The sequence below is a fragment of the Lepus europaeus genome, chromosome 5, assembly GCF_033115175.1.
Source record: "Lepus europaeus isolate LE1 chromosome 5, mLepTim1.pri, whole genome shotgun sequence".
NCBI lineage: Eukaryota > Metazoa > Chordata > Mammalia > Lagomorpha > Leporidae > Lepus > Lepus europaeus.
The window spans coordinates 17235320-17246792 of record NC_084831.1 but is presented as its reverse complement, the minus strand read 5'-3'; the positions used below and the strand labels follow the sequence as shown (position 1 = coordinate 17246792).

Sequence of the window (11473 nt, the reverse complement as noted above, 5' to 3'; positions counted from 1 at the left end):
AAAATAAGTTTATTGTGATTCAAAGAGCTTAGGGGGGGTCCATCTTGTGACGCAGTGAGTTAAGCCACTGTGATGCCAGCATCCTGTATTAGACTTACTTATTTTATTTGAAAGTCAGAATTCCAGAGAGGGAGAGGCAGAGAGAGAGAGAGAGAGAGAGAGAGAGAAAGGGGTCTACCATCCACTGGTTCACTCCCCAAATGGCTGCAACAGCCAGGGCTGGACCAGGCTAAAACCAGGAGCTTCTTCCGGGTCTCCCAAGTGGGTGCAGGGGACCAAGGACTTGGGCCATCTTCTGCTGCTTTCCCAGGCACAACAGCAGGGAGCTGGATCAGAAGTGGAGCAGCAGGGACACAAACTGGCACCCAATGGAATGCAGGCACTGCAGGTGGAGGCTTTACCCCCTACCCCACAGAGCCAGCTCTCCCCATGAACATTCCTGGCTTACATTGCATTTCTATTGGACAGTCTTGGTAGATTGCATGAACATCTTGACAACTGCTACTAATTCAACAACTATTTTTCCCATTTTAATCCCATTACCCAAGGCAGTGCTCACCACAGTCTTCCGGAATGGATGTTATAAACTCCTTTTTATAGGTCAGGAAACCCAAGGAGAATGTGACCTCCCCAAGGTCAGAACCCCAGGCACTGGCAGATTCAGGATTCAAACCCAAGTGGCCTGACCCCAGAGCCTCTGCTCCTCCATGAAGAGCTTTGGGGTGTCATTGGCTGGGATTGGGGTGCTGGGGGGCATCTTTGTGCTTTGAGTTAGACCAGTGCTGTGTGGTTGTGAACCATGCTAATCAGAAACTGGCCGAACACGTGTCTCATAAATACAGAACGAGGAAGCGGATTAATTAATAAAAACAATGCATTTGGAATAAATCAGACCTCAGGATCTGTGGGCAGAATAGAGCCTGAGAACCACTGATCTAAACAAACATTTTACAGGTAGGGAAACTGAGGCCCAGGCAGGAAGGGATTTGCACAGGGCTGCTGGCCAACGGCAGTGCCAAGTGCAAAAGCTGGGGTTCCAGGTCCCAGGCCAAGCACCACTCTGGGCCTTCCCTCAGCCACCTGGAAGATCTTTGTCTTGGAATAGCCCCCTTCCTCCCCCAAGCCGGTCCCAAGGACTAGAGAGGAGGGGGCCAGGAGACCCAACCCACTTCCCATCAGGATCCCAAGACCACTACCGGTCCTGGGCCAGGAATTCCTTTCGGAGACTTAAAGGGAGCCAGAAATAATTCTGAAGCTTTGGAGGCCTCCAAGAGAGCCCCGATTCCTACTCCGGTCCCGGTCTGGCTGACCCAGCCTCCCTAGGGCCCCTGCCCTCACCCCCACCCCGTGCGGCCTGCCTGGGTTTCCACCGTCTCTCTTCCCACGCCGGTCTCCAAACGGGCAGGAGAAAGGGCGACGGAGAAGGTGCCAAGTCCCTCATCCCTGGGACCCAACCCAGGAAGCCACGGGCAGGGGCCCTGAGCAGGAGAGACAAAGAGGCACGGGGGAGCGGGTCTCAGACAAAGGGACCGAGAAATACGGAGGAGCGGCCGGATGAGATCCGCGAGGGGAGAGGGACCGCGAGCTGCAGGGGCGGCTCGCCGAAAGACGGGAGTTGGAAGCAGGCAGAAGAAGCAGAAATGAGAATTTGAGAAAACGGATCGAGGAGCTGCGGGGAGAGACAGAGCCCAGGGCGCCCAGGAGGCGCTCGGCCAGCGGGCAGCGGCGCGCAGGGTGCGGGCGGCGCGGGGGCGCCGGGGCCGCTGGGGGCGCGGGGGTCCCGGGAGGGGGCGGACCCTCCTCCCGGCGCCGGGCCCCGCCGCGGCGTCCGAGCAGCCACATTCCTCCGGGTTTCCCACACACTCGCCATCAAAGAGTCCCCAAAGCCCCAGCTCGCCGCGCCCCTCCCCCGCCAGCGGCTGGAGAAGCTATTTTTCACCCCCTCCTGGTCTTTAATCTGTTGTGGGGAAAAGAAAGCGGCTTTTGTTGAACGAGGGGCTGCGCGGGGGGCGGGGAGGGGGCGCGGGCGATTGTGTGTCCCGCAGCTGCGCGCCGCCACCGCCGGGGGCGGGGGGCGCGGGGCGCTGGCCGCGGGCGGGGAAGGTCGGGCAGGGCGAGAGTGGGGGCAGCCGGGGCGCGGGGTGCGGGCGGGAGGGTGGCGGTGGGCGAGGCAGTGGATCTGGCGGCCACCCGGGCGCTGGTGCGCATTGTCCTCTTGGCCCTGGCCTGCACCTGGCAGGGAGGTTGGGTGAGGATGGACAGAAGGGACCGCACCGCTGGGGAAAGTCATGTCTCAGGGGGGCCCCAGCGCGACACTTGGGGACAGACAGGAGCCCAGGCGCGCAGCACGCACGCCAGGAGGGCCCCTGGCTTACCCAGAGACTGAGACACACACGCACACAGCCAAACCCGACACCACAGAGGTTTGTGCAACAAAATGACTTTCAAATGAGAGCTTCTTTCCCCCTTCCATCCCCCTCCAGCTGGTGGCCTGACTCATAAACTCTGCACTCTGTTCCGCCTCCCACAGCTGTGTGACCTTGGACGCGTCACCTCGCCTCTCGAGTCTGAGGCCACCCTGAGGACAGAGGGACACAGTACATGTCCGGCTGCAGGCTCGGGGCTGGCGCTCAGCACCGGGGATCCTTCCTAAACCCGCGCCTGCCTGGGCCGCTGTCAGGATCACGCCCAAGTACAAAGGCTTGGGCCGGCAGGAGGCGCTCTCTGAGCTGCAGGCCCTGCCTCTGCCTTTTCTAGGATGCTCACAGTGGAGAGTGCCCGGTGGGGGGGTAAGGGGGTGAGGGAGCCCCTTCCTCTGTGGCCAGATGTGTCCCCTCCCAGCCTCCCTGCTCTAGCAGGCTTTGACCTGCTGGTGGGACTCAGGCTAACCCAAGACCCTATCTAAGAAGGGTGAGCATTGCTTTGCAAGGTTTTTGGGTTTTTCCCTTTTCTTGCTTGGTTTTTTTTTTTTTTTTTTTTTTCTTGCTCTGGCTCCCATCATTAGTAGGGGACCAAATCCAGCTGTCAGCAGCTGTCTGTACAAAGACCCTTGTGCCTGGGGGCAAGGGGGTGTGTCACAGAATCAGTCATTCAGCACAACTGGCATTTGGGTTTTGAAGGTTTTATTTATTTGAAAGGCAGTTACAGAGAGAGGAGGAGAGACAGAGCAAGAGAGATCTTCCATCTGCTGGTTCACCCCACAAATGGCTGCAATGGCCAGGGCTGGGCCTGTCTAAAGTTAGGAGCTTCTTTCAGGTCTCCCACATCAGGGTGCAGGAGCCCAAGCACTCAGGCCATCTTCTGCTGCTTTCCCAGACCATTAGCAGAGAGCTGGATTGAAGTGGAGCAGCCAGGACACAACCTGGTACCCATATGGGATGCTGGCACCGCAGGTGGAAGCTGAACCTGCTACACCACAGCACCAGCCCCTACCCCACCCCATCCCCAACCAGTATGGTCTCTCAAAAGTGAGTATGGGGCTGACACTGAGTTCAGAGGTCCTTGCTACCTGCCAGTAGGGGCCACAGCACTTTGAGAGACACAAGGCAAGTTGAAGCAGGCAGGACACTGGGGGCAGGGAGACAGAGCAGGCTGCAGTAGGTCCCATAGGTGGCTGGGACTGTCTAAAGGAACTACGAATGAAAGGGCTTGGGACACAGTAAGGTGTCTGCAATGTATTCTTACGACACTTGTCCTTTGGCTATTTGTGAAGTCAGGTTAAATTCCCACATAACCTGCTGATGCTCTCTGAAATCCAGAAGTTCCAAACTTTTTCCTTGACAGAGAAAGGAGGCAAAGGCTGTGCCTTGTCTGTCCTCACTCTAGAAATGCTAGGGTGTGTCTGGGCATTGTGCAGCCTGTCTGTCCTCGTGTACATCAGTGTTTGGGCCGCTAGCCTGCTTCAGATCCTAAGTGTTGGGTCCCCACCACCACCACCACCATCAGCTGTGTGGACAAATCTCTTTGAACTTCTAGAAATTGTCTAGAATATGATTATAATAACACCTACCCCCAAAAAAACTCTAGTACAGATGACACAAGACAGAATTTACAAAGCACCCAGCACATGGTGGCTCCCGGAAAATCAGCTTCCTTCCTGCTCCCTTGAAGTGCCCACCCCTCCACCCCAGAAGCCAGGCCAGCCACGGAAGCGCCTTGGTCAGTTGCCACCCACCTGCTGAAGTGAGAGGCTGCTTAACTTCAAGGTGGTGTTGCCGGCTCAAGCCAGGCCTGCCTTGGGTAGGAAGAGAGCACTGAACTCCACAGCAGAACCCTAAACACAGGAACAGCCATTCTGTTCTTTAAGAATAAACATCCCCTAAAGCATGGGCAGGAAGGGCTTTGACGAGGATGGCGAAAGCTTTAAATTTCCAAGAATGTGCTGTGCTGTCTCTGCATAGAAAAGTTTCCTCTAATACCCCAACGCTGTATCTTGTCTTCCTAGCTAACGGATCTACCCTTGCTTTTTATTACTACTGTTGTTGCTATCATTATAGGAGAGCCCAGGGCGGAATGGGGGCGGGAGAGAGAGCCTTTATCCACTGATTCACTCCTCCGTATGGGGCTGGGAATGCGATCCAGGTCTCCCACACGGGCAGCAGGAGCTCCATCAGCTGAGCCGTCGCCTCTGTCTCTCAGGGTTTGCATTAGCAGGAAGCTGGAACCAAGAGCTGGAGCCAAGATTCGAACCCAGGTATTCCCATATGGGATGTGGATGTCTTAACTGCTAGGCCAAATGCTGCCGACCCCCACAACGCGTGCACACACACACACACACCGCTGCTTCACTACCTGGTAGAATAAAGCCAAGTCTGTCCACACTACCTTCCCAGGAGGTCCTTTGGCAGGAAAGGAGAAGGAAAAGCCCAGATGCAGAAGGACCCAAGCTCTGGAGACAGACAGACCGGGCTGCAAATCTTGGATCTGTCATTTACTAGCTGTGTGAATCTCGGGCAAGCACACTAACCTTGCTGAGCCTCCTGTCTCCTTGTCTATAAACCCAGTCAACGAGAAAACGCATGTGAAGGCACGCAGAGTTGGCAATTTGGATCCAGGGAACCCGGATGACAGCATGGAGCTGCAGCATGGGCCGCCCAGAGTCCCCAGAAACACTGCAAGGACCCATGCCTTAGACTCCGGCACCACATACTCCCCTCGGCGGCGGGAGCTGTTCAAGTCACCTGGCACCACCCACCCCAGCTAACAGGGGCTGTGTCCCATCACTGCACCCAGGGAGGGCGAGGAGGCGCAGCAGGTCAAGTCCCTGCTTGGAACACCTACATCCCACCTGATGTTAAAAAAAAAAAAAAAAAAGTACCTGGGTCAAGTCCTGCCTGGAAAGCAGTGGATGATAGCCAAAGTATTTGGGTCCCTGCCATCAACATGGGAGATCCAGACAGAGTTCCTGCTCCTAGCTTTGGCTTGGCCCACCCTCAGCTCTTTCAGACATTTGGGGGGTGAACCAGTGGATGGACGCTCTTTCTCTGTCTTTCCCTCTCTGCTGTCTCTGCCTTTTTAATAAATAAGTACATCTTTTAACAACATAACTAACTGCTGCCCATGGCACTTTCTGTCCTTCGTCCCCTCTGATCCGCCCAGCTGCGAGGCAGGTGGATGTTATTCTCATCCCAGGTCTACAGAGGAGCCGACCGAGGCAGAGTGAAGGTAGGTGGTCTGGGCGAGAATTTAAACCTGGTGTTGACTGTAAACCCCCTGTGTGTTCCTGGTATCCTCTGAATTGCAAGCAGTACTCTGGGGTCCCCACTCACTAGGGAGAGGGAGGAGGGGCATGTGCCACACCAGGGGCTGGGAAGCCCTCAGTACACCTTGACAAGCACCTGGTGAGCAAACAGGTACACGCTGGGAAACGCAGCAGACCACATAATGCTAATGACCAGGGGGTCCCCAGGGCTGGGTTCTGGCCAGAGGTCAGCCACTGATGGCCCAGTAACTGTGGGCAAGTTCCTCAGGTCCTGGGGAACCCCGCTTCTGCACCATACATACATAGGTAGGTAGACAGGCAGGGACTCGGTTTAGGAAACAGACAACTTCGAAATTAGCAGCACACAGACCCCAGGACCACATTAAAAAAAAAAGTTAAAACAGTATAACTTAATAGTTCTGCCAGCTCTCCAGAAAATCAGAGAGCACAACATTGAATTTTTTTTTTTTTTTAACTTTGGCAGTGGAAGACCCAGTTCCTGGAAATGCTTACAAAATGATTCCTGACATTGGGAGGAGATAGTTAAAAGGGGGCGGGAAGGGGGGGGGGAGAGAAGGAAGAAGAAAAATTCTACAGATCGCTAAAGGAAGAGGCCGGAGAGAAAGGGAAGTCACAAAAGGAAGAAAAGAGCTGCAAGAGAGAGGGGAGACGACCCGCCAGGGCCCCCGCGCACGGGCGCTCCCCGCTCGCGGCTTCTGCCCTGCACGAGCCGCCCCCGGCCGGCCGCGGCGCCCCGCCCCTCTCTCGGGTGTCGGGCGCTCATTGGTGCGGGCGGCCGTCGCCGGCCGGTGACTGCCCGGGGAAAGGTTGCCTGGGACACGCATCCCTGTGTGAACGCATGACGTCCCACCCTGGCGCCAGGCTGTCTGGGGCTGAGTCTTAGATCAACACAGCTGTGGGACCGGGACCCACAGCTGGGCAAAGGAGCGGATTCCTCAACAAAAAATAGGATTGTGAGAAAAGTTCTGAAACAAAAACAGCGCAGACAAAAGCCTTAATGACATCCTTTCATAAAAATAAAAAATGCAAGAGGGGGGAAAAAGCTGGTAAAAGGCGCAGAACTGGGAACAGAAGGTTCAGAGGCGTTTGGAAGAAGGGGCTGAGGCCCTGCCACCGCCAAGCGGGCTGCAGAAGGCCCGGGCCGGCCGGGCTGCGCGCGGGGCGCAGAGCAGCCGCCGAGGTCTAAGCTCTGTTCAGTGTTCCCGGCCGTAACCTGCCGCTTTCGGAATCAAACCCTTAAGAGCCCAGAGGCCCCCCGAAAGGTCACGGGCTTCCTCCCAACCCCATCTTGGTTCCCCCCCGAAAAAAAAAAAATGAGGCCTAGGGAGGAAACTGGTCCAAGGAGCGGCCCGGACGGGCGTCTGCTCGCTAACTCCGCGGCGCCCTTGTCCCCGGGTCATCTGTCACACAAGCCCATGGGCCTGTCAGCCGGGAAGCATCCTGGGAAATTCTAAATATGAAGGTGCTTTGCCAACCACAAACCGCTACAGAAGCCTGAGGCATCTGTGGTAATCAATGGAGTAGAGGGAGGGGCCGACCAAGCACCTACTCCCCCCACCCCCCACGGCCCCATGCAGGCCCCCCAGGAAGGGCCGGTGGGGAGAAGCAGCTTGCAGACGGGGTCATTCAGTAATCACTTGAGCCGATGAGTCCATTCTGTGGATGGGAAAATTAAGGCACGGAGAGGTGACACATCAATAAACGGAAAGAGTGCGTATTTGCGCATACGTCTGCCTGTTCCGCAGGCCGTCATGTTTCTAGAATCTGCCGGGCTTGGCCGGTTCTGCACAAACCACTGTACGGCAGAAGAGAGGCTCTTCTGCGGGGTGGCTGGGGAGTCCCACGACCGAATGGCTGGCACCTGACGCTGGCAGCGTCCTGAGACTGACCGTCTGTTCACAGAAAGTCCCCCCTCTTTCTGATACTAACGCAGCCCTGTCGGTGGAAAGGTTACTCTCCCAAGAGGAAGACTGTGGAAGGCCTTGTTCTCGGGACACACCGGGGAAGGAAGGAGGCTCCCAGCCTGGTTCTGCTACGGCAGGTAGTGTGACATTGGACTTGTTTTACATCCTGTCTGGGCCCTTTGCCATCCTACACCTGCCTGTCCAAATCTCACAAAGCCTTCAACTTCTACAGTTGGAAAGGGTTTTAAATAATCGCTTGGCACCGTCTCACTTTACTCCCAAGGCAGCTAATGTCGGGGTACCTGGGTTTGTTCGCCATTACCTGACAAAGAACTGGCCGAGCGGGCGCACTGAATGCCGTGCTTCTGGTTTCCAGTCCCGTGTCCTTCCCACTGTCACTATTTTGAGTCTCCCAGCCCTGAGCCCCTATTGTCCTGTTAATCAACGCCACACACTATTGAACTCTTCATTGTTTCCTGTGTTGATCTTGTCTCCTCTAATTGTGACATTCTTGAGAGCGGGAGCCACTGTTTTATGCTAACGGAGTCCATCAATATTTGCTGATGAAGGAGGAAACACTGGGGGATGCTTCCTGGTCATTTCCAAGATGGAAACCAGCCTTGCGGAAATGCAGAGTCCCCAAAGTGCTGGGAGGTGACAGGAAGACTGACCACAGTGTCCTGTGGCAATGCTGCAGCCACCTCAGCAGGGCTGCAGATAATCAAGTCCAGGTGGCGGCCCTGCCCTGGCAGCAAGGGGGTAGAGACAGAGCCGCGGGCTCACCAGGGACCTCTGCAAGAGGTGTGTGGAAAGGTGCGGGGTCGGGCGGGGGGGGGGGTCCCCGTGCGGGGAGCCGGGAAGCAAAAGTTACCGGAGATGTGTTGACCCAATCGGGGCTCCTAAAGAGATTTATATGGAGACCACTTCTCCTGCTCTCCCATATTGAAAACCCCGTCCAAAATTCATTTCCCAAACACAACTGGGCATGCATTCGATTCCTTAAGGAGTTCATGGGGAACGAAGCCTCGGCTCTTTTCTTCCCCCATGCAAAAAGCATGCTGGATCCAGGCTTTCTCCTTTTTTTTTTTTTTTTTCTCTTTTCCCCTGTTGCTCAAATAAATAGTGTTCTTTGCTCAAACCCCCATCCCCTCCTCCTCTTGCAATCTCAGCGCCTAGCCCAAATCTGTTTTCTTCATTGTAACCTCAGCTTCACCGCAATTAATTTTTTTTCCCTCTGGTCACAAGATAATTCCTGACGCCAGTGAGTCTGGAGGTCAGACGAACAGCAAATTGGGGAACAAGGCGGCACTAATTCCTTACAAGTTTCCCTTGAAAAAATCTTTTGCTTAGGAAAAAAAAAAAAAAGCTTTGCTGTTTAGCGATTTATGACCTCGGAGGAGCTGTGGGTTCGAACCAGTGCTGGGTTAAGGGTGGCCTGGCAGGGGGCAGGGGAGCTCTAAGATCTGGGGCGCTGCCAGGAAAAGGCAGATTCTTGAAGTTAATGGTTTTAAGTGATTTTTTAAATCCTTGCTGGCGAAGAGGCCCGCCTCTCCCCAGCATCAGCGCTTCCTCATTCCTTGGATCCGCGGCTCCGCGGTCTCCGGCGAGCGCCCAGCTCGAAGAAGCCTGTTAGCAATTTAAGCGGGCTGTGAACGCCCAGGCCAGGCGGGGGCGGGGCCGGGCGGGCCGATTTGAATAAGGGGGCGTGTCCCCGAGGCGGGCGCTATAAAGGGCGGGCGGCGGCGGGCGTGCGCGCATTGCTTGCTGCCCCAGTGGGTTCTGGCCGCATCCTCTCGTGTGCATCTCCCAAGCCTCCCGCTGCAACATGAAGGCGCTGAGCCCGGTGCGCGGCTGCTACGAGGCGGTGTGCTGCCTGTCGGAACGCAGTCTGGCCATAGCGCGGGGCCGCGGCAAGGGCCCGGCGGCCGAGGAGCCGCTGAGCCTGCTGGACGACATGAACCACTGCTACTCGCGCCTGCGGGAACTGGTACCCGGCGTCCCGCGAGGCACTCAGCTTAGCCAGGTGGAAATCCTGCAGCGCGTCATCGACTACATCCTCGACCTGCAGGTGGTCCTGGCCGAGCCGGCGCCCGGACCCCCGGACGGCCCGCACCTCCCCATCCAGGTACGCGTGGGAACCGGGGCGGGGTTTGAGCGCCCGGACCGGGATGCGGCGGGACCCCCGAGGTGCCGAGCGCGTTGCCTGACTCCCTTTCCTCTCCTTTTGCAGACAGCAGAGCTCGCCCCGGAACTCGTGATCTCCAACGACAAGAGGAGCTTCTGCCACTGACCTGATGACCTGGCACCTCCAGGTGAGTCTGGCCTCCCCGCCCCCCCGGGGGTGGGTGGGGGCCGAGGGAGGCCGGCGTTGGCAGGCCTTTGAAAGGATTCTCTCTTCCTTGGCGCAGGACCATTCAGGCCGGGGCGGGGGTGGGGGGCGCAAGTGAAATGTCGGTGGTCCCATCAAATGAATGGCAGAACCAGTTTCGGTAGAACGTGCATTTCCCTGTTTACCCTTTGCACGTTGCCCCTGGCTGCACGCAGGGGCCAAAGAGCCAGGCAAGGAGGCGCGGGTCTGACCAAGTCAAATAGCCTTTCTGTTGGGAGTCCTAAAGGGCGCTGTGTCTTCTCCGCGCCCCCCCCCCACCCCGCCCCGCCACCAGTGTCCATTCTGGGGGGAGGGCGAGCGCAAGCTCCGCCTGTGGTCCTTTGGCGCCAACTTGGGTGGGGGCAGCGTGGGGCGCGGAGTTATCAGCTGGAGGTAGAGAGCGAGTTTCCGCCCTGGCGCCGGCCAGTCTGCGGACGGCCCCCGCCTCGGCGCGCTCGGCGGAAACTGACGGCTCCTCTCTTCTCCCCCGCCCAGAACGCAGGTGCTGGCGCCCGTTCCGCCTGGGACCCCCCGCGACCTTCTCCGGCCGGAAGCCCAAGGGCATGGATGGGCCCCAACCTCGCCCTGCCCACTTCACTCCCCCGAACCCCCCTGTCTCGAGCCTGGACCTGGCGCCCGGGAGCGAAGGACTGTGAACTTGGGTGGCCGGAAGAGCCAGAGCTAGCGCAGGTCACCAGCTGGGCGTCGTCACCCTGCCCCCACTACACCCTCGAAGTTTTCAGACTCTTCCCGTGGGGGGGGGTGAGAGTGGGTACGCCCCAAAGTCCGCCGAGGCGGCGGCAGGGCTGGTCTCCTGGTCTCCCTGGAGCAGCTCTGTTCCCCTGATTGTGAACTCTATAATAGAGTATATAGCTTTTGTACTTTTTTTACAGGAAGGTGACTTTCTGTAACCGTGCGATGTATATTAAACTTTTTATAAAAGTTAACATTTTACATAATAAACGATTTGTAAACACTTGTGTATATAATTTGGTCTCATTGCCGTTCTTCTCACTCCCCTAAGCATTAATGCGGAGTTTGGGGACACGGAGCCTCCCTCCCACTTGCAAAAGCAGAATTCCCAGCTGACAGGAGGGGGAAGGGGCTGGGGCTCCGGGGTGGGAGCTCCAGGCCCCTTGGGACTGTGCTCAGGAGAGACCTATCCCTGTGCTAGGAAGGAGGCGTGGCACCTGGCAAGCTGGGGGCTCAGGCAAGTGGGACACTGAATTCTCTCGTCCCCTGAGACCTAGCTAGCTGCCCCCTTCACGTCCTTAATTATTCGTGATACTTTTCTAGCAGGGATGTGGTAAGAGTGGAGCTTCCAGTCGGCCTTGCCCGGTACCCAAACCTGTGTGGTGGTTGATAGACCCATTTCAGAGATGAATAAACTGATCACTGGGCCTGGTTTCATTTCCCTCATGCTCTCTACTCTGGCTGCAGCCCTGGCTCACATCTGCAGCCACTTGCAGGAGGATGTGG

General features: G+C 56.9%; 1 protein-coding gene across 1 annotated transcript; it reads left to right on the top strand.

Annotated features, from left to right (window-relative positions):
* Nucleotides 1-9384: 9384 nt before the first annotated feature.
* Nucleotides 9385-10970, top strand: ID3 (inhibitor of DNA binding 3). Its single transcript, XM_062193163.1, has 3 exons — nucleotides 9385-9751; nucleotides 9857-9938; nucleotides 10490-10970. The coding sequence occupies exons 1-2, from the start codon at nucleotides 9452-9454 to the stop codon at nucleotides 9914-9916; spliced, it is 360 nt and encodes a 119-aa protein (XP_062049147.1). The 5' UTR covers nucleotides 9385-9451; the 3' UTR covers nucleotides 9917-9938; nucleotides 10490-10970.
* Nucleotides 10971-11473: the final 503 nt, after the last annotated feature.